Consider the following 18,442-nt stretch of genomic DNA (forward strand, 5'->3'; position numbering starts at 1 on the left):
ATGGTGCATTAATGTTGTTTATCTTGCTTCAGCTTCATGAGTGTTTAGTGAATTGAAAGTATGAGCGTGAATAGAGGCCTTCATGCTCTCAGCTGGATGTCTCTGATTTCTTGGCCCGGCTAACGCTGATGCATGTGCGTTGCGTTTTCTCCCTCTTACTTTAAGGAGCCTCACACGGAGCCTCTTCTTGGTGAGAGAATTGCGTTCTGGCCTCTTTTACTGCTGCTCCCCCTTCTTCGTTTTGGTGTCTGAACAGATGTGTTGCTTTTGTGGCAAATAAGTTCCTTGATCAACTGGCTTTTGTGCGACCCGACCATTGGTGACAGTTTCAAAAACGATGTGTTCAGTGTGTTTGAGATTGTATGAAGCCATTAAAGATATTGAGCACTGGCACACTCGATAAATCCTGGACACGAGAGAAACTGCTATCAATCCTAATGAACAAGCAGAGGTTGATCGAAGACCTAATTTGACAAAAAGTCGATAAATTACCGTAAGTGGATCTGGCTCTACGACTTGGAACAAACTGTTTCTGTGATCCTTGCAGACTTTCAGCAGTCATGTGACTGAGCTGCATCCTTTTTAATTCACTTTATAAGGTTATTATGTGGATGGAGTTTGATTGGTCTACATTAATGGGGTAAAGAATGCAATATTCCACAGTGGTCGTACAAAATTAGGCAGTTCCTCTGTTTTTACTGTCAAAAAATGAGATTTGAATTAGGAAAATCAGTTTAGATGTTATATCTTATTCAGGTTTCACAGCTCAGCCAACTTTAGGAATTGTCTTGCAGGATTTCAGTCACAGTTTTGAGCCAGGTCGGGGTGCAAACACCAGAAAGGCCCATTTTAACAAGTCATTTAATCCATTATTAAGTCTCAAGTTTTTTAAAACAAGTAATAATCTCAGTTGATGAAGAGGAGGGCTGTTTCTGCTTGGCTCCATCTGAGTTTGGGAACAACAGAAACAGCTTTACTTGCTTTAACAAAAAAAAACTTTGATTTTTTTAAAGTTTCCCTCCACTCAGAAATTTTATTTTCACTAGTGGCTCTGCCTCCAGTGTTCAAAGTTTGTCTGGAAATATAACTTTAAGGTGTTCAAGCAGGAATGATGATGCTACACTAGAAGTTAGCTGTGGTTCAATAGATGACTTTCACTAGCATGATGTGGAAACTTGAGGTTTGATTTGCACATATATTGAAAATAACCCTTCAGTGGTGTATAGGAGACACCTTATAGGCCAAAAGTATTACAATTTTGAAGCGGAAGACATTTGCGTATTCATAAATTCAGGATTTCCCATTAAGACGGAGGGCGACTATGTCATTTTAGGCATTTCCAGGAGGCTAATTAACCTTTTTTTAAGGGAAAAACTCGGACTCGAATCATTCTTTTAAACAGAGTCTGCACACATGTCTGGAGGGGATCTTTAAACTTCAGTATAGTGATTGAATGACCTGTTGAGATGGCTTTAACCTCCTCAATATTGGCGTAACTTCAGCTGGGAATTTCTAACTTTGAGAAAGTCACGCTGATATCACGTGTGGCGCTTTGGTTCCAGCATCAGTGAAATATTCCCGCTCCTTCCCTCCGCTTCTTCTCTCCCCCACTGCTGGTAAAACCTCAGAGCACTGCAGTTACTCATAAACAGTGTGGTTATGATAACTGCTCATACTGAAGCTTCACTGCTAGTGTAAAACCCAGCCAGCTAAGCGTGCACACGTTTCTTCTTCTTCGGTGGTGTTTTATAGTGTGGCGTGAATCACAAGGTAAATATGCAGTGTAATATTTGTGGGTGTACGTGCTGTTTGTGTGTTTTAGTTGCTAACAGAAAGGCAGTGTTGAAGAGTTGTGTGCATTGTATGTGTATTTTGTTTGTTTGTTGTTGTGTAGAGAATTTTACCTGTGCAGCCAAACAGCCCAGAAAGTGTGTGTGTGTGTGTCAGTTGTTTCCTTTTAATGTGTGCGTGTTTATCTGCATTCAGTGTTATGTGTTCATTTTTCTCGAGTGATGCAAAGTAATAAATTAAAATGTGACATGATGTGAGACACCCCCCATTTATTTGCTGCTTTTACATTTACTCCTTAATGACACCAGTCATGAAAAATGAGTCTATCACTTGATGCCTGGTCGTTATTCTTCCAGTTGCTTACCGTACATTATTCACAAGTAAGTTTCTTATTTTCACATTAAACTGTTGTTATAATTTGGCTTTGACTTTTGTTTTTCATTATAAAATATTAAATAATCCATAACACTTCTTACTAATAGAGCTCGGTCTTATACATACATTTTCTTAACTGCTCTGGTCTGTGGGCGGCTGGAGCTGATCCCAGCTGTCACAGAAGTTTTTTTTTTAAACTTTATGGTAAATGGCCTGTATTTGTATAGCGCCTTACTAGTCCCCAAGGACCCCAAAGCGCTTTACACATCCAGTCATCCACCCATTCACACACTGTTGATGGCAAGCTACATTGTAGCCACAGCTGCCCTGAGGCGCACTGACAGAGGTGAGGCTGGCGGACACTGGCGCCACCGGGCCCTCTGACCACCACCAGTAGGCAACGGGTGAAGCGTCTTGCCCAAGGACACAATGTCCAAGCCGGGGCTCGAACCGGCAAACTTCCGATTAAAAGGCGAACTCCCAACTCTTGAACCACGATCGCCCAATATTTATATTTTTACGTAGTGAAAATGGAGGCTGCTCATAAAGGTAACCCAGTAGCTCTAACACATAAATCAAACCAAAAAGTGACAGAAAAGGTTAAATGAAAGAGTTCTTTCTATCCCCTCAACTCCTTCTGGAGACCCTGCCTTGGTGCTGTCTCCTGCCTCTCTCCTGATGCAGTTTTTTTCTTATAATTCCCTGTGCATCGGAAAAATCTCAACAATCATATTTGCCCTGGTTAAAAGTTCAATAAAAAATGGATTCCTGTATCAGGATGTGACAAGCTGTAAATTAGAAAGTGTTTTCAAAGAGACACAAAACTGCAATACAGTGAAAAAGTCTGTAATTTTCCAGGTCACAAGTAAATCAAGTTAAGCATGTGTTTGTGTGCTTATTGGGTAATCTATCAGGTTTGTAAAGTGATCTGATTTAAAGTCTTATTAAAAAACATTGTTTTATTGTGTAACATTCTGCTCATTTATTTATGTATAACAAGTTTAAAAATGGTTAAATGCTGTGTTCTGGATCCTGTCGGGGGAATTCCTCCTTAGAAAGAAAGAAAGAAATCTTACAAGCGTGAATCAGGTCAAGACTTTTCCTTTATCACATATTTTACATGCACAGGAAATGTGATTGTAACAGGATTTCACACAAAAAACCACAGCTGTGATTCTCGGTCTTTCTACAGTCTTACTCCTCTTTATAAGTTCAGGCTATGCCTCGAAGCCAAGCTCCTAAAGGGATTAACTCTCCCCTGGTTTTAACAGATAAATAGGCTGCTGGCCTGAACCCTCCATTTTCCAAGAAACAAATTATGTGGAACATTCAATTATGATTTATTATCTAACATCTAACAATCCTTCCAAGAAATGTTCTCATGTAAAACTGTTTCAAGTCTCAATTTAGGCTTAAAACAGTAAAGTTATGCATTACAAGAACATAGGTTTTCTAAAAATATGCTACATATTACAAAAACTCACTCTCTTTATGAAGCAATATGTAATTTCAACTAGAATATGTTGGACACTTTTTTCATCCAAATTGGGGAAACTCGTTTCCCTCCAATTCAAAAAACAAGAAATAGTTTCGACGCTGTTCACAGTTACAACTTAAAGCTGCAAAAAGTCATTTGAGACTTTACAGATTTAAGGCGCTATGGAGCAATATCACTTCTTAAAGTGTTAATTAAAAAAATCTGTCAGCTGCTTGGACAAAAGCTCTGAAGTTGCTCACCAAAGATGGCTAAAAATACCGCGTCATGGATGCTTTTCAAAATAAAAAAACATCCTTAATTTAGCCTTAATTAAGTTTCCATCAAAGGGTGATTCTTCTCACTCTGTTTATTTTAACTACATTTACACTACAGTCACTGTTACAGCTCACTACTGTTAAATAAATATCAGCTGCTGTTGCTTCAGTTTTAATCAGGACGTTAAAAATTTGAGTTGCTTTTGAGTTTGGATTTCTTTGCTTTCCTTGTGTTTGACGTTTTTGATTTTTGTGATTGTGTTGTTGTGTTTGTGGTTTATGACTTGATGATGTTATCGGTATTTCCCTGCTCTTTCCTTTCCCTCAGTTTTGTCTGTGTCTTCAAGCCTTCTGGGTTTCCCTCTGCCTCGTTCATTCAAGTTTAGAATATTATTTCAAAGTTTTAGCGTTAGTTTTTTATTTTCTATTTATCTTCACCTGTATCTTATCTCTGTACTTATATAGTCGTGCCCTCCCTTTAGTCTTTATCTCAGCCCCTCTCCCCTGATGTGCTCTCCTGGCCGTCCTGCATTTATTTCCCTGCACCTTTTCTAACAAATATTTACCAATAAAACACATCCTGACCTGTGATTATTTCAATTTTTCATGATTACTGATGATTGTGGGAGAAATGTTAAAGCAGCAGAGCCTTCCAGCCCTCACTGTATTTGTCTCTGTGCGGTTACTTTTTCTGAGTGTATGTTTGTGAGTCCTAACGTTTTGTTTGTGATCACCAGTGATGTACTGTACATTTGTGTTAATCTCTAATGTGTGTTAAAGCTGTGGTGTTGTGTGTGAGCTTGATGTGTGTTTGCGTGTTGACAGCCGAGGTTGAGATGACAGCAGGCGGCCTCGCTGTTATGGATTTTCTTGTAGCTGTTAGATCTCAGACGTGCGTGAGAGGATGTCAGCAACCTTTCGAGACTTAACCCAAGAGACCGACATGAAGCTCAGATCAATCACGCCTGACTCATCACCTCACCTGACCGCTTGTCTCATCCTTTGCATTTTATTACATCCATCTCACCGTCCTGCTCTCCTCTCTACATCTTCACTATCTGCTGATTATTTCTTCCACTTTAAGTCTCTTCTGTCACATTTACTGACGTTTATCTTACTCCTGCTTGCTGTCTGTCAAATACCATGTTTATCTTTCCAGCCCCCTCCTCCCCCTCTATTTGTACTACTTCTTTGCTTCCCTCGCTGGTAAAAAGACATCAGATATGGAACTTCTTGCTAACATATCAGCTGCATTTATTCAAAAAAAGTTAAAAAAAAGTCAAAGTTTTCATCCTTTTTATGTTTAGCGGATATTTTAAAGGAATTTTTTTTTAAATTTTGTAAACTGGAGACAAGCAGTGTGCTCCTTCAATCATTTACCCTTCAAACACCACAGAACAAACAACAGTAAATTTCTATGCATGATAAAAAAGTTCTGCGAGTCCAACCATAACAGTAACTTTTAAAGCAATAAAATTTCTTTATACTCTTGAAGGTCATGTTCTCATACATTTCTAAACTGTTTCGATGAACCATGAATTCCTCGAGTCACACTGTGCCACGTCACGTCATTGCTGACACACAGCGCAATAAAAAGGTGGAAATGTTTAGTCCTCCATGTTTAGCCCGCCCATTGCTCTTGGCAGATTTGGCTTTTTGCAGCTTTGCATCCGTCTCCCAGATTTTATTAGAAGAGATACGGTGCACACTATAAAACCACAAGTTGAAGTGATCAGAACAGGTGTTCCTGTGGGAGCTGAAAAAATAAGCAAAAGAGTACCAGCTTTACCAGAAAGACTACCTTGAAGTGGATGCCAACCAAGTTTTAATCAAGTATGATTTTATTTAATTAATAAAGGATCTTGAAGTTAATCTTTTTTATCTGCACAGCCTCCTCAGCAGGATTCTCTCTCTAAGCACAAAGTCAGTCGTTTGCTTAATGCCGACTGTAATCCACACCGTTCCCTGTCTGTGTCCTTATCCCTCCACTGTGCTGACTAATGGACAGTTTATTTAAAATGCACAGACCTCTCCTGTTTACGCCTTCACACTTTTCTTGTACACATCTCCACTCATCCCGATTTTTCTTGCTTTACCTTCTTTTTTAGCACATCCATCTGGCTCTTTCTTGTCCTTTTTAAAACTTTCAGAGTGCACCTTGAGTCCATCTACTGTATCTTCAATCTGCCCCCATGCTGTCTTCCCTGCAGTTGAAGTGAATAGGCACTTGTGAAATATTGTAACTCCCCCCTGGGCTCTGTTTCCTCTCAACCTCCATCCCTGACATGAAGACAAAGAAGTGCTCTCTGTCATGTCACACAAGGATCCTTTTTAATCTGTTTAGGAGCTTTCTGTGCAGTTAAATGTAGCCTGTGTATGTGTGTCATTGTCCTGTAGTAACGTAAAACATGTATGATGAAACGATGTGTAAACAGCTGCTGTTGAGGGTCGATTTTTACATGCATCCTGCATGTTTGTATGTGTCTTTCTGTGTGTGTGTCTGCAGGTGGTTCGTGAGGCTTACAGCAGGTTCACCGAGGAATCGCTGACACAGTCGATGTGTGATAAACCCATGGAGAGCACAGAGGTCACCATCAAGGTCAGTGGTGGAAACAAAAAGCCATTAAAATGCAAAAACATGTTAAAATGATAAATAAAACATAGCAGAAATTAAAAGATCACAGCTTCAAACTTGGTTTTTTAGCTGCAAATTCATAGATATTTTAATAACCATGCATCAACATAGTAACACATAATCTGAAAGACAGATGAAGAGAAAGATAATTCACATCTTGGCTTTCAATGGGCAAGTTTGTTGCACAGCTGAGCTTTATTCACTCTCATGGTTCTTACGTGCTCATAAAACTGTACAATCCCCACGACCAGCTGGAGAACTTTGTGGCGTGTTAACTTTTTAACTTTCGTATTCAAAGTTTGAGCTATATTAGATTTTATAGACCAACACTATAAAAAATATATATATGAGACATTTAACATGATGGTCTGTGGATGTGAAGCAAGCAGTCAGCCATCTGTGCAGTGCACAAGTGTAAGGATTAGCTGCTAAGGAATTGCTCTGCATTCCTGGGTATAGCCTGCAGCTGTGCAGTGGTCATTGGTTGTGGCTGCCAGTGATGATTACATCGACCCTGAGTATCTCGGGCCTTTTCTGCTCTGACAGTGTTTCCAGATTTTCCTGGGATGCAGCTGTATGGCTGGCAGAGAGGTACAGGTTGGAGCAGCTGATCTTTGTCTCGTCACATTTTCACCAAGTTCAGACGTGGTGCTCTCAGGGTCATGTAAGGCTGCAGCAACAGTTCAGACCTGCACGCCGGCATCTGGCATGCAAATAAACTGGCCTGGAGCAGCTTTGTCATTTGCAGCATGATGACACTGATCACAGTGTTGTGCACACACTGATTATTTGTATTTTTGAGACCACTGGCATAATAATGTAGTAAACTGAACCTTTTCTAAGGAGTTGAAGTGAGCGTATTTGTACTCGGTAAACAAATTACGGCCCTGCCATTGACTAAAATCAACAGAAACCAACAACTACTCAAGTTTGTGTTATGTAAGGGTTTAAAATTATATGCTGAGAAATGGATTAAAACAAAGATGGAGAACATATTCAAATATTCATGATATAAAACTCATGTTGCTTTTTTGACTAGTGTAAACCTAAAACTAGATGCATTTTTGTTCAGCTAATAAAGGATAATAAGAATACTGGTGTGTAGCCAGATGAATAAGCATTTTTGGGCTCCAGCTTCTTATCTTTGTGCGATGTTGTTTGGTCCTGGCGTGAAAATCAGGCTAATAGGTCAACAGAAGAAGAGTTTCACCATCAGCTTGTATAGGTTACATAATTGTTAGTGATAAGAGCTGTAGATACAAGAACAATTAGAGCAATATCGTCTGAGACTGAAGTCTTGATCTTGATTATGAGAACAATCTGAAGCTTAATAATGTCCAACACCTGGTGTACTTTTGGAAAAGTTTGCGCTCAAAGTAATATATTAATCAAAAAAAGATTAAAAAAGATTTAAAGACAGAAACATCATTGCCCATCTTTGTGTTTGAGATTGCTCAGAAACTACCTGCTATAAAATGTCACCTCAGTGCCAAGAGTAATTAAAATGCAATCGACCTTACACGCTGCACTCGGCAGTGGAACAAATTAGACTCAAGTTTATAACTGCAATAAAGGAGTAAAGAAAGTGAAGTGGTCAAGGTTCAGGGAGTCCTTTAAAACGGTTGATTCAAGCTCCCGCAGGAATTCTTGCTCTCCAACGTGGAATATCACAATAAAACTACAGTTCTTTTCTAAATTTGTTGTTTCAAAAATCAACGCAGCAGCATCTGGATAAAATTTAAATTAAATTTAGTCTATTGTTACAAACATGTCTTACAGTTAATGTTAAATTGAGTTTTGTTGTCTTACATCAACATGCATGTGACAACAGAGAGCTTTGAATCTCAGGAACAACAACAATGAAAATGTGATTTCTACATTTAACACTGAAAGCAGGTGTAGCCCACATCTTACAGGCCAAACATTTAGTATAACTCTGATTTGATCTATTCGGGTGTTTTCTTTATCATTTTGCTGCACCTCTTTGTTTGTGTCCATGTAACATAAGAGTAGGGATGGCTGCAGGAGATGGTGAGGTAAGTCTATAAATACGGTTGGAGAAATGTACATAAATTATTCACTTTTTTCCTCTGACCTAAATTTTAACCACTTGTTTTTCTTCCGTTCTTCGATCCTATATCACCTCCTTCCTTCGTCTCCTACGCCCTGTTGGGGGTATCTGTTTTGTACTCGCTTCGACTCCTGCTTCTTTTGTCTTTTCATCTCAGCCCTCTGTCCCTGTATAATATTTTCCTCTTTACCCTTCTACCTGGCTTTCTTTTGCTTTATCGCCTCTCTACTTTCTAGTTGTTGTTTTTTTCAACTTTACTTTGTCTTACTTTCATCTTTTGTTGGGTCCTACTTTCTCCTCTTTTACTCTTCTTTTCCTCCTTTATCTTTCCTTTCATCTTACTTTGCATCCTAACTCTTCTGAATTGTATATTTATCTTGCCTTTCATCTTCTTCTGCCTCTTTTTATGCAGGGCCTCGAGGTGTCCAAACCAGGCCGCTACCACACTCTCAACTCAGATAACTTTTTGGAGATGAGTGACTCCGGAGTCGAGTTCACCAGCTCTGGCCTCCCACTGGACAGCGACACAGATGCTGCGATGACCTACGCTTCCCACAAGCCCCTGCTGAATGCCGCTTCCCCTCCAGCCATCTCTGAAGGATCGCACTCCGAGGGCTTGGAGGCCACTGTGGTCCCTGATGGCGACCTCAGCGCTAGCCAAACCCCTGACTCTGCCTTGAGCCCCATCTCTAATCCTCACTCGCTCGCAGCTGCGACCCCTGATGGAAGCCTCCGTGGTGCTGCATCGCCGGGAACCGCCTCCAGAGGCACTGCTGAGTCAGATACGGCCAAGTCGGAGGGAGGAGCTGAGAGTGGAGAAGGTGAGCAGAAGGAGGAAACGGCCCAGAGCACCTGAGAGGAAGTACCAGGGTGTATTTTTTTTTAAGCTCACCTCTCCCAACATATCCACAGTCGTCTGGCAGGAACTTATCATATCTCACACCATCAAGTCCTTCGTCACTGCATTTGAAGCAACATCACAGACAAACGTTAAAGCCTGGATCCAGATGTCTAGTCTAGCCTAGAAGAAAATAACTAAAGCAGCAGATGCTCAAAACGCACAATGCAAAATTTAAAGCTGTATCAAAAGCAGCTCCGTGCATCTGGAAAATGCATGCATTTAAATTAAACATTAGAGTAGCTATCATAGTTCAGATCTACAGGACATTGCTGACATTAGAGTAGACTGCATGCCTGCTAAAGAAGCATAGGGTCACAAAAGAAGCTGTGATGACACGAAAAGGGTAAAAAACATTCATCACTTTTAGGGAAACGGCTGAAGGGGATCAAATGATTATGATTCCTGTGAAAACTGGTCAAAAAAAGGCGACAGCAGTGTGACAGTTTGACAGGTAGAGCCAGCGCGCGTCAAGGAATCAGACATTATTTTCTAGGACCAAGCCTACTAATGACAATAACAGCAGAGAGCGTCTCCCTTTCCAATGGCGAATCTCAATGCGTTGCCTCTGACAGCACTTTTGTCTGCTCTCACTGCATCAGACAAACACAGTGATGATTGCATTTCAGCCCACCCACACGCAGCCTCTCTATTATTAACAGTACAAGCATGTCGGAGAGCGCCTCCACATCTCTGACAAAAGTGCTTGTTCCAGCAGTCATTTACCCAGAGAAAAATCTACTCGAGGTATTATTTCTCAAAAACCTGCAAAGTGAAACAAGCTAGATTAGATTGAGTACCCTACTACTAGATGGCTGTTTCCCTTTCTCTTATATCCAGTGTGTCAAATCTGCCAAATTCAAGGCATCATCTGGAGAAAACCGCCTAAACGTCCACTTCATCTCACTCGCACTAATGATAAAAGCTAAAAAAAAGAGGGGAAAAACAACTAACTGCAGAAACTGTCCTCATCTGTTTTACCCACCCAAGGGAGTTGTCACAAGCCCTGTCAGAGGAAAATAAAATCCAGAGACTAGCGTTCAACACGTCTGGGGCTTTTGGAACGGCTCCTGAGAACGTAATTGGATTCTCGGTCTCTTTGCAGACGGACCAATTCACGGACACCGTCGAGTGAGGAGCGGTGATAAAAGAGACGACAGAGATGGAACAGTGTTCTATTCGGCGAACAGATAAATGACTTGCATGATTTAAAGCCCCCTATTTTCATCTCAGCCCCAATCCATCTCACGGTGCTCCAATTATTGTAGCCCGGTTGTTTGCCAAAATGAAGTGAGTGGAAAGGCACAGTTTGGATCAGTCTGCGATAACGATGCAGCCCGCAGCCTCAACAGAAGGAGACTGAATAAGTCGTGAGAAGTGTAAATGTGTGTGTGTGTGGAGGGGGTGGTTCGTGTAAACCGAAACAACATTATTAGACACTCAGTGCTTCGTATGGAGGAATGAGTCAATTCAACCCATTAAAAACAGGAAATTAAAAAGAGGAGAAGATACAAATCACAAATTAAGAGTTAAACTTGTTGCTTATGCTTTATGAATCCCAACTTATCACATAATTCACTATATGATAGTCCAGTGTTGTTGACTTAGCTGTTACAATGTTACAATGTTACAAAGGCATCGCTCAAAATCTGTTCAATCACTGAAGTAAGAGCAATATTTAAGTTTAAGTGCTGCACGGCCACCTTTCATCCATTCAAGGGCATTCGAATTGTGAAATCGTGCTGCAGATTTGAGCTTAAAAAGTGTGATTTTAAAAAGAGGCCACAGAATGGGCTGGAGATGTAGTCAAATCTCTTTTAAATTACATCCTTGAATAAAATCAGCTTTTTCTTCTTCTTTTGAAGGGGCTTCTTTTCACATGAGGAGGTTTGGTAAATTAGCGGTCACTTAAGAGCAATCAAAACATTTTGTGGGAGAACACACACAGACGCTACAGGTGAGAAATGGAATAAGTGACGGCAGATAAAAAGTTTTTTAAAAGAAGCATGAACAGAGTCAATTAGATTAAGCTCTCTCCATCCTAACAACTGCTTCTGACTAATTGGTTCCCCTTCCTCGCTGTGAAAGGAGCTCGTGGGCTAATCCAGGTCACTGGAAGCTGATTTACACCGCAGTACGAGGCATCTCACGGCGCTGACGAAACGGCGTCCAGGCATGTCCTGTCCTCCGCAGGGCCTGACAGTCCGTGATACCACCAGGGTTGTGTCACGGAAACATCAGGCACACGCTCCACCCTCTGAATCACACCCGAACCACGCTTATCTTCATCATCGAGTCCACATTTCGATATCACTATTATGGCTGCCATTGACAGCTGTTAGCAGTACGGCTACCTCATGCTGTAACCGAATCAATGTCAACTGGAAAAGAGAGATTTACGATCCAAACCTCCCAGGGTGACTAATAGCGGTCAGACAGGTGCAGATAATCGATGCCTGGCAAAGAAAAGCACAAAATTTAACAAGTAATCCCTTTTTAAATGTTAAAAAGGGTCCATACTGTATTTAAAAAGGGTAAAAGATAAGAAGCAGCTATTGTAAATACAGTAAGGTGATTAGCAAACACATAGACTTTTTATTAGCTCGTTCCCTTCTTATTCAGGAAAACTTAGTTTGAGTTGCGTATTTCAGTGTCATGTGTTTACAATGACTTGTGTGCCCTACATTAATGTGACTGAATGATTTTATATGGCTGTTTTCTATGGATGTGCTTTTGCTCATGTGTAAACTGAGGGGCTTCCAAAACTCTTGTTAGGTGAGCAAATTGATGGTCAGTGGAGTTTCAATTAATTCTAAAGCAATATTAGTATTATAGCACTTACACATTACTATCACCCACAGGAAAGAGGAATCAGGCGTAGCACATCCTAACATGATCATGTTCACTTAGGTATCCTTTTTTCACAGTTGTAAATATACAGATATGTGATCTGCATGTGTATAGTGTGAAAATACTAACATATTTCTTACTGCAAGGCTTATGCAAGATTTTATACTATTAAAAAGCTGCATTTATCCTTTAACCACACATCGACAGTAAGCAGAAAACTATGCCTTTAGCTGGGAAGACTCGTAGCTCATGCCATGTTTGTGTGTTTGGGCCTCGGTCGTGATCTGTGAAGTCCTTTCATCAAAGCTGATGTCAGCAGAGACTCTGCCGCCTCTGGGGTGCAAAGCATCAAGAGCGCTGTTGATTTAACCTCGCACTGCCTCCGAGACCGGGGCAGGAATGTCGGATTCACATAAAGTTCCAGAAATCCAACCAAATGCAGGCCAGTAGGATATAGTTACAGGATAATAAATTGATGATATGTAAAGAAACGCATCTGTTTCTCATAAATACGCGCACGCTTCTTTGGTTTCTTGCCCAAATTTGTAACTCCAGGAAAGTCCCAGGTGATTCTGGTCGTGCCTGAAATCATTCACTCATTCGTTACAAGCTGATGCCTGTAAAGGAAGTTCTGTGTAGACAGCTGTCTGTGATCAAACCTTCTAATATCAGTCAGGTGACTCTCTGCTGCTGTCACAGAGTTAAAACATAACAGCATCAGCTTAATAAACTGGCAGTATTTTGGGTATTAATGCTGATTTTCTCAGTGTCATAAACAGAACATTTTACCTTTCAGCACAGCGTGCGATGGCATCTTTTGTAGTAGTTGTACTTACACTATTTAGTAGAGCATTGTGGTATATTTTAAGTGCACGATAGGGAAAAAGGATACCAGACACTTAGACGTAGCATATATATTCACTATATATACACAATTCACTATATTCATATATATGGAGAGAGAGAGACATAAAATTGTGAATGATTTCTGATGCATCGTTTGCTTGCATGTTTTATATAATTATTAACTAGTAGCAGAGTTGGGATTTTTTTCTAAGTTACAGAGTGTCTGAAGGTTTGTGATAAGGTAACATGAAGTGCATCCTGTACCAAGGCCAGGGCTTATCAACTTTAAAGCATCAGATACACGTTCCTCTTGTGATCATGCTGCACGTAACCACCAAGATTCAGATAATTCAGCCTGTTAATTTACAGGCTAACCTTCCTTAGAGACAGCTTAAGCCATTTATCTGGCATCTGCAAAGCTAGCAGCTAGATGGAAACGATGCATCTTAACTAGGATGCTGTTCTTGTCGTGCTGCCAGACGTGTTGCAGTTTTACTGTGGCACAAGAAACATAATTAGCTTATTATTCAAAATGTTGCTGTATGCTAAGTCGAATTTTTTAAAAAAGCTCCATTTAACCACAGCGGGGTATATCTGCTGCACAGGCTGCCAAGATATTCAGCAGATATATGGAGTCCTTTGTGGAGCCCCAGATACTGCTCAAGACAAATATCTGCCTGCTATGCTTACTGTTCGGTCTGAGCTGTTATGAAGTTATCACATCAGAATATCTGAGATGCATTCATCAGGAAGATTTAACATTTACGTGCAGATATTTCAGATCCTGGTTGACGTTTTATTTTGTGTACTTCAATTTTGAGAGCAGCATACTTTCTCAAATGCGTTTTACTTCATAAAGATGAAAGGTTTCAGATCGAACATGCATCGTAAAGCCTCTTTTGGAGGGCACTTTGTGCTTGGCAGGGTGAAAGGACACCGCCCTCCTTTGGATCGCAGCCTGTGCCTGCTGGAATAATAAAACTTTAGGTTCAGGCAATCACGGCTGACATAGGCTTTATGAAAGGATTTCACTTGCTGTCATTCATCCTCAGTCTGATGTTTTCTCTTTCATTACACATCTGAGCTGCTATTCACAAAGCCTCTCAGAACAGAAGTGTTGATCCGTGTGTGGGTAGGGGGAGATTTAATAAAATGTTCTTTCAGTTCTGGTAGATTCGCTCTCCTTTTAATCTACTATTCTCTGTAAATCCAAAGAATGTAATAAAAAAAAACACGAAATGATGTCTGCAGTGTGGCAGTGCGCTAATACCTCTGATCATAACAGAAATACGCTCTCGCACGAAATATCCACACTACTGTTCACTGCAGCTTCTGACTCTCACATCAATTAAATTTAATTCACTCCAGTTCAAATCAGTGGCTTTTGTGATTGAATTTAGTCTCATCTCTGATTCATGACGGATAATTGGAGAAACTAATTGGAAAGCACTTATCACTCCGTCACTCTGAGTGCAATATTTTACCACGCTAATGTTGCCGGTAATCTTTTGGACAAACTGATCCCGGTTCGGCAGCACTTTGGCTCTGAGCAGCATTGTGAATTATTCAGAAATGCGGTGTACCATTTTCTGCTTGAAATCTGTTTTGTAGTCAAACTTCTGACCTATCGCGAGCCTCCCAGCACCTGCGGATGTTTTTCATGTAAGAAAAGGTTAATAAATGTACGTATGAAAAAAAATCATATAATAAATGTCTTTACTTTGAAATAAATGTACTTGATCTCAGAGGAGAGAAGTGGATATGCTTAAAAACTCACCTCCTTTGAATGAATGACTTTCATTGTCTGGGCTTTTTATAGCATCACATTGAGCACCAAAAAACTAGTCTATCTGTGCTTAGTATTTCTCCTTACTCTGATATTATAGCCTATACCTGCTGTCCGAGTATACCTAAGAGTTAGTGTAACTGCAGCATGCCGACCAGTAGATTGCTTGTGGGACAGCAGACGTGACCTAATATTGATAATAATAATGTGAACTGCACTTTTCTGTACAGCCGGCCACCAGAGTTCACTGTGAACTCGTGGCTGTTGTTTCCCATGATCCTCCTTAACCTTACAAAACAAAGTCACCTTTCACTGCAGGGATTCAGCTGCGAGTGTGAGTTGAGGATGAATATCAGTGCTTTTTCACATGTACTTTTCTGCCATATGTTCATAAAATTGATTTTCCTTCAGAAGTGGATGTTTGTTGCATTTATTAACACCCAGTATGAAATAAATGATAAACGTGTGAAATATTGAAGAATTTTGCCTTTATTTGATTTAGTCTTGAAATGTGTTTTTATCATATTTAACTTTTTCATTTTTGTTTTTGACAAAAATAAAATGGCATGCATTAAAATGAGATTGCCTTTGATCTGGTGTTCTCCTTTAACACACAGCTGAATGTGCATAGACTGAAATTCTTAATTGTCAAGTTGATGTCTATTTCAAATCTGAAATGCATGATCTGACTCTAAGTGGCATTAAAATTTGTATTACAGATGTTTAGTTTATGTGACTGGATATTACACTGATACTGGGTGCACCTTGCATCATGCCCGGTCTGTTTATTAAGTCTATCTGTGCGTTCATCTCCTTGGCTTAAAAGGATCAGGTAGTCAGGGTGGTTCTTGAAGCTTAACTGGATCCTCCTTGTTGTTTTAGCCCATCAGAAGTATTGTCATTGTCGATATTACCGTAGCTTTTTCTGCAAAAACACATCTCTAATGTTTTATTTAGGACTGTGTTTGAAGTTGTTTTTTTTTAGCGTGCTGGGATCGTTTCACTTTCTCTTTCAGTTTGATCGCCCCGTGATCTTTTGTCTCCGTGGACTTTACACTAAAAGCTAGAAGGTGACTGTTTTTTATCAGCTGATTTGAAAGTGAAGTGTCTCTCTTTATGCTGAGCAGTGGGGTTAAACGGAGAAAGTAATTGAATGGCAAGCCTCTAATGTCTGATGCAAAACAGTCTTTAAGCAGGTTAACTTTTTTAGCCTGCATTTTGGAGGAAAATGTGAGAAATATGCAGGTTGTGCTGAGTTCTGACTAATTTTGTGAAGAAAAAACACTGAAACATAGAAATCTGTGTTAATATTGTGAGTCTAGGTCACAGGAAGTGAGACAGAACGATTCAAGGAGACATGATTGTACCTGTTTGAATGATACCAGGAATTCTGGTCCGATTGCTTTCCTCTTTTTTCTCTTTTCTGATGAACATCTTGCTTTAATTTGAAAAACAAATCAGGTCTTTCAGGTCTCACATGTAGTCATTGACTCTAACAATACTTCAGTGTACTGCCATAAACAAGCCTGGTTTGCTTGAAGGAACAACAACATGTGCTTATTTGGATTACCTTTGAGACCTTTTGGCATAATGGCACATACTTTTGTAAAGCTCCTTTTTTTTCTGTAATGAATGAATAATTCCAATTAAATGAATTTTCAACCCAGAGCGAATCACGAGATTTATATTTTTGTCTCGCTGCTTTTTAGGTACTCTTTCCGTTTCCTTCATTCAACTCAAGTATTTTTCATTTGAACTTCAATAAAGGATTAGCACGCATTTCCAAAACATATCAGGAAAGCCACATTATATATAAATGGTTTTAATCTGTAAAAGAAGGTAACTACTTTCCCGAGAAAGCACAGAGCACATTTTGAATTCTTTAAGTTCACCTAAATATACCCAGAAGTAATAGGAAGTAGTGATGAAAGCACTCCAGTTGATTGTGCAGTGCTTGCCTGTAGGCATCGGTGCCGCTTAAGTCCTTTTGCATAATATTATCTCAGTGCTTTAGAGGTTGTAGTGCAGACTTTTAAGAAACATTATCCCGAATCATAGATAATGATAAAAGGCAAAAACACACCAACAGGAAACATATTTCCTTATAAATATAATCACTGTATGGGTTCCCTCTAAACAGGCACTAATAATAAACAGTTAAATGAGAATAAATGCTCCCTCTGACTCGCTCCTCCTGCTGCATCAAATTAACAAAATTCCCATTAACAGAATCACATAAAAACAACACAAATACAAATGAGGACTATTAATGTGCCTGCTGCTACTATTGACATCCTGCATTCGACAATGTCTCACTTGCTGTTCCTTCCCCTTGATGTTTGTGTTTGTGCAGAATAATAGCGTTTAGCCATGACTGTGAGTTGACCTGAAGACTCTTTTGTGTCTCTTTTCTCATCTTAAATCAGACTTTATGATGTGTGAGTGTAAATAAAATCATTTCAGAAGGCTTGTGTAAGTTTTTCTGAGGACTTGGCACAAAAGGTGTTTGAAGCATCTTGGAGAATTTACTGCAGTTTTTGTGGGTTTAGTTTGTTTCACAGACTTCTGTCCATCGAATCCCAGATTGAGACCCACATGCAGGCACTGGGAAAACATGCAAACTCCACGCATCAACATCCCGACAGCCTGAGGGTGAAACCAGAAACCTTCTTGCTGTCAGGCAACGCTGCACTGCGCTACCACCGTTTTTCACTTTTATGCTGTCTATACTTAAACTTAGTTATTCTGCATAGAGCTACTGGGTGTGTACAGCATGAATAAGTGTGCTGCAACTTTGAGGAAACCACTCTGTTGGATAAACTCAGTTCTGCTGTATTGAAAAGCCCTCTAGACTCAGTTTATAATTCCAATTTGATCAGACCACCAAACAAAGGCCTAAATGAACACAGATTTTTCTAGAATATCTTAAAGACTACTCGACAACATGAGGAATACTTTCTTTTTCAGTTGTTCTTCTCATTTACAAAGAGACCCATTTATAAAACAAATGAGAATAAAGAAGATAAATAAGCACAATTTTAAGAAAATGCATCAGTTTTACCACATTGATTGAATCTATTACATTATAGTTTATAACAGTGGAAAACCACAACACCTGCACATGTGGAGTTTTTGGAATGAAGTATTACTATTTTATATTTTTATCATTTAAATAAGTTGTCTAGCTCTGGAAATACTTTTAACTTTCTATGCGCTTCCACTCCTGTGTAGCAGGCACATGGAAGCTCCACCACATGGGAATAGCAGTTCATTTTATTAGAAAATTAGAGTAATTTTGAACTTCAATTCAATTTTCACACTTTGCAAAGCCAGCGGGCTGAACTGGATTCGTCGGCAGGGCAGTTCTGGCAGGCCGTTGTCATCCGCTGGGATGGCTGTGGCTCAGAGCGGGTCATCCACTAACAGGAAGGTTGGTGG

At 39.9% G+C, this 18,442-nt stretch overlaps 1 protein-coding gene across 2 annotated transcripts in view; it reads left to right on the plus strand.

The window, feature by feature from the left end:
- The window catches only part of LOC113014093 (uncharacterized), a 31,165-nt gene extending 15,683 nt beyond the window's left edge, over positions 1–15,482 (plus strand). Inside the window, exons 9-10 of one of the 2 annotated variants that reach the window (XM_026155394.1) lie at positions 166–190; positions 6,425–6,492. In XM_026155394.1, the coding sequence (XP_026011179.1) occupies positions 166–190; positions 6,425–6,435 (36 nt within the window). In that variant the 3' untranslated portion in view covers positions 6,436–6,492. Of the gene's footprint in view, positions 1–165; positions 191–6,424; positions 6,518–9,036 lie in introns of those variants that run through there. The other variant, XM_026155393.1, reaches the window with a different exon arrangement.
- Positions 15,483–18,442: the final 2,960 nt, after the last annotated feature.

The sequence above is a fragment of the Astatotilapia calliptera genome, chromosome 22 (genome assembly GCF_900246225.1).
Source record: "Astatotilapia calliptera chromosome 22, fAstCal1.2, whole genome shotgun sequence".
Taxonomy (NCBI): Eukaryota; Metazoa; Chordata; class Actinopteri; order Cichliformes; family Cichlidae; genus Astatotilapia; species Astatotilapia calliptera.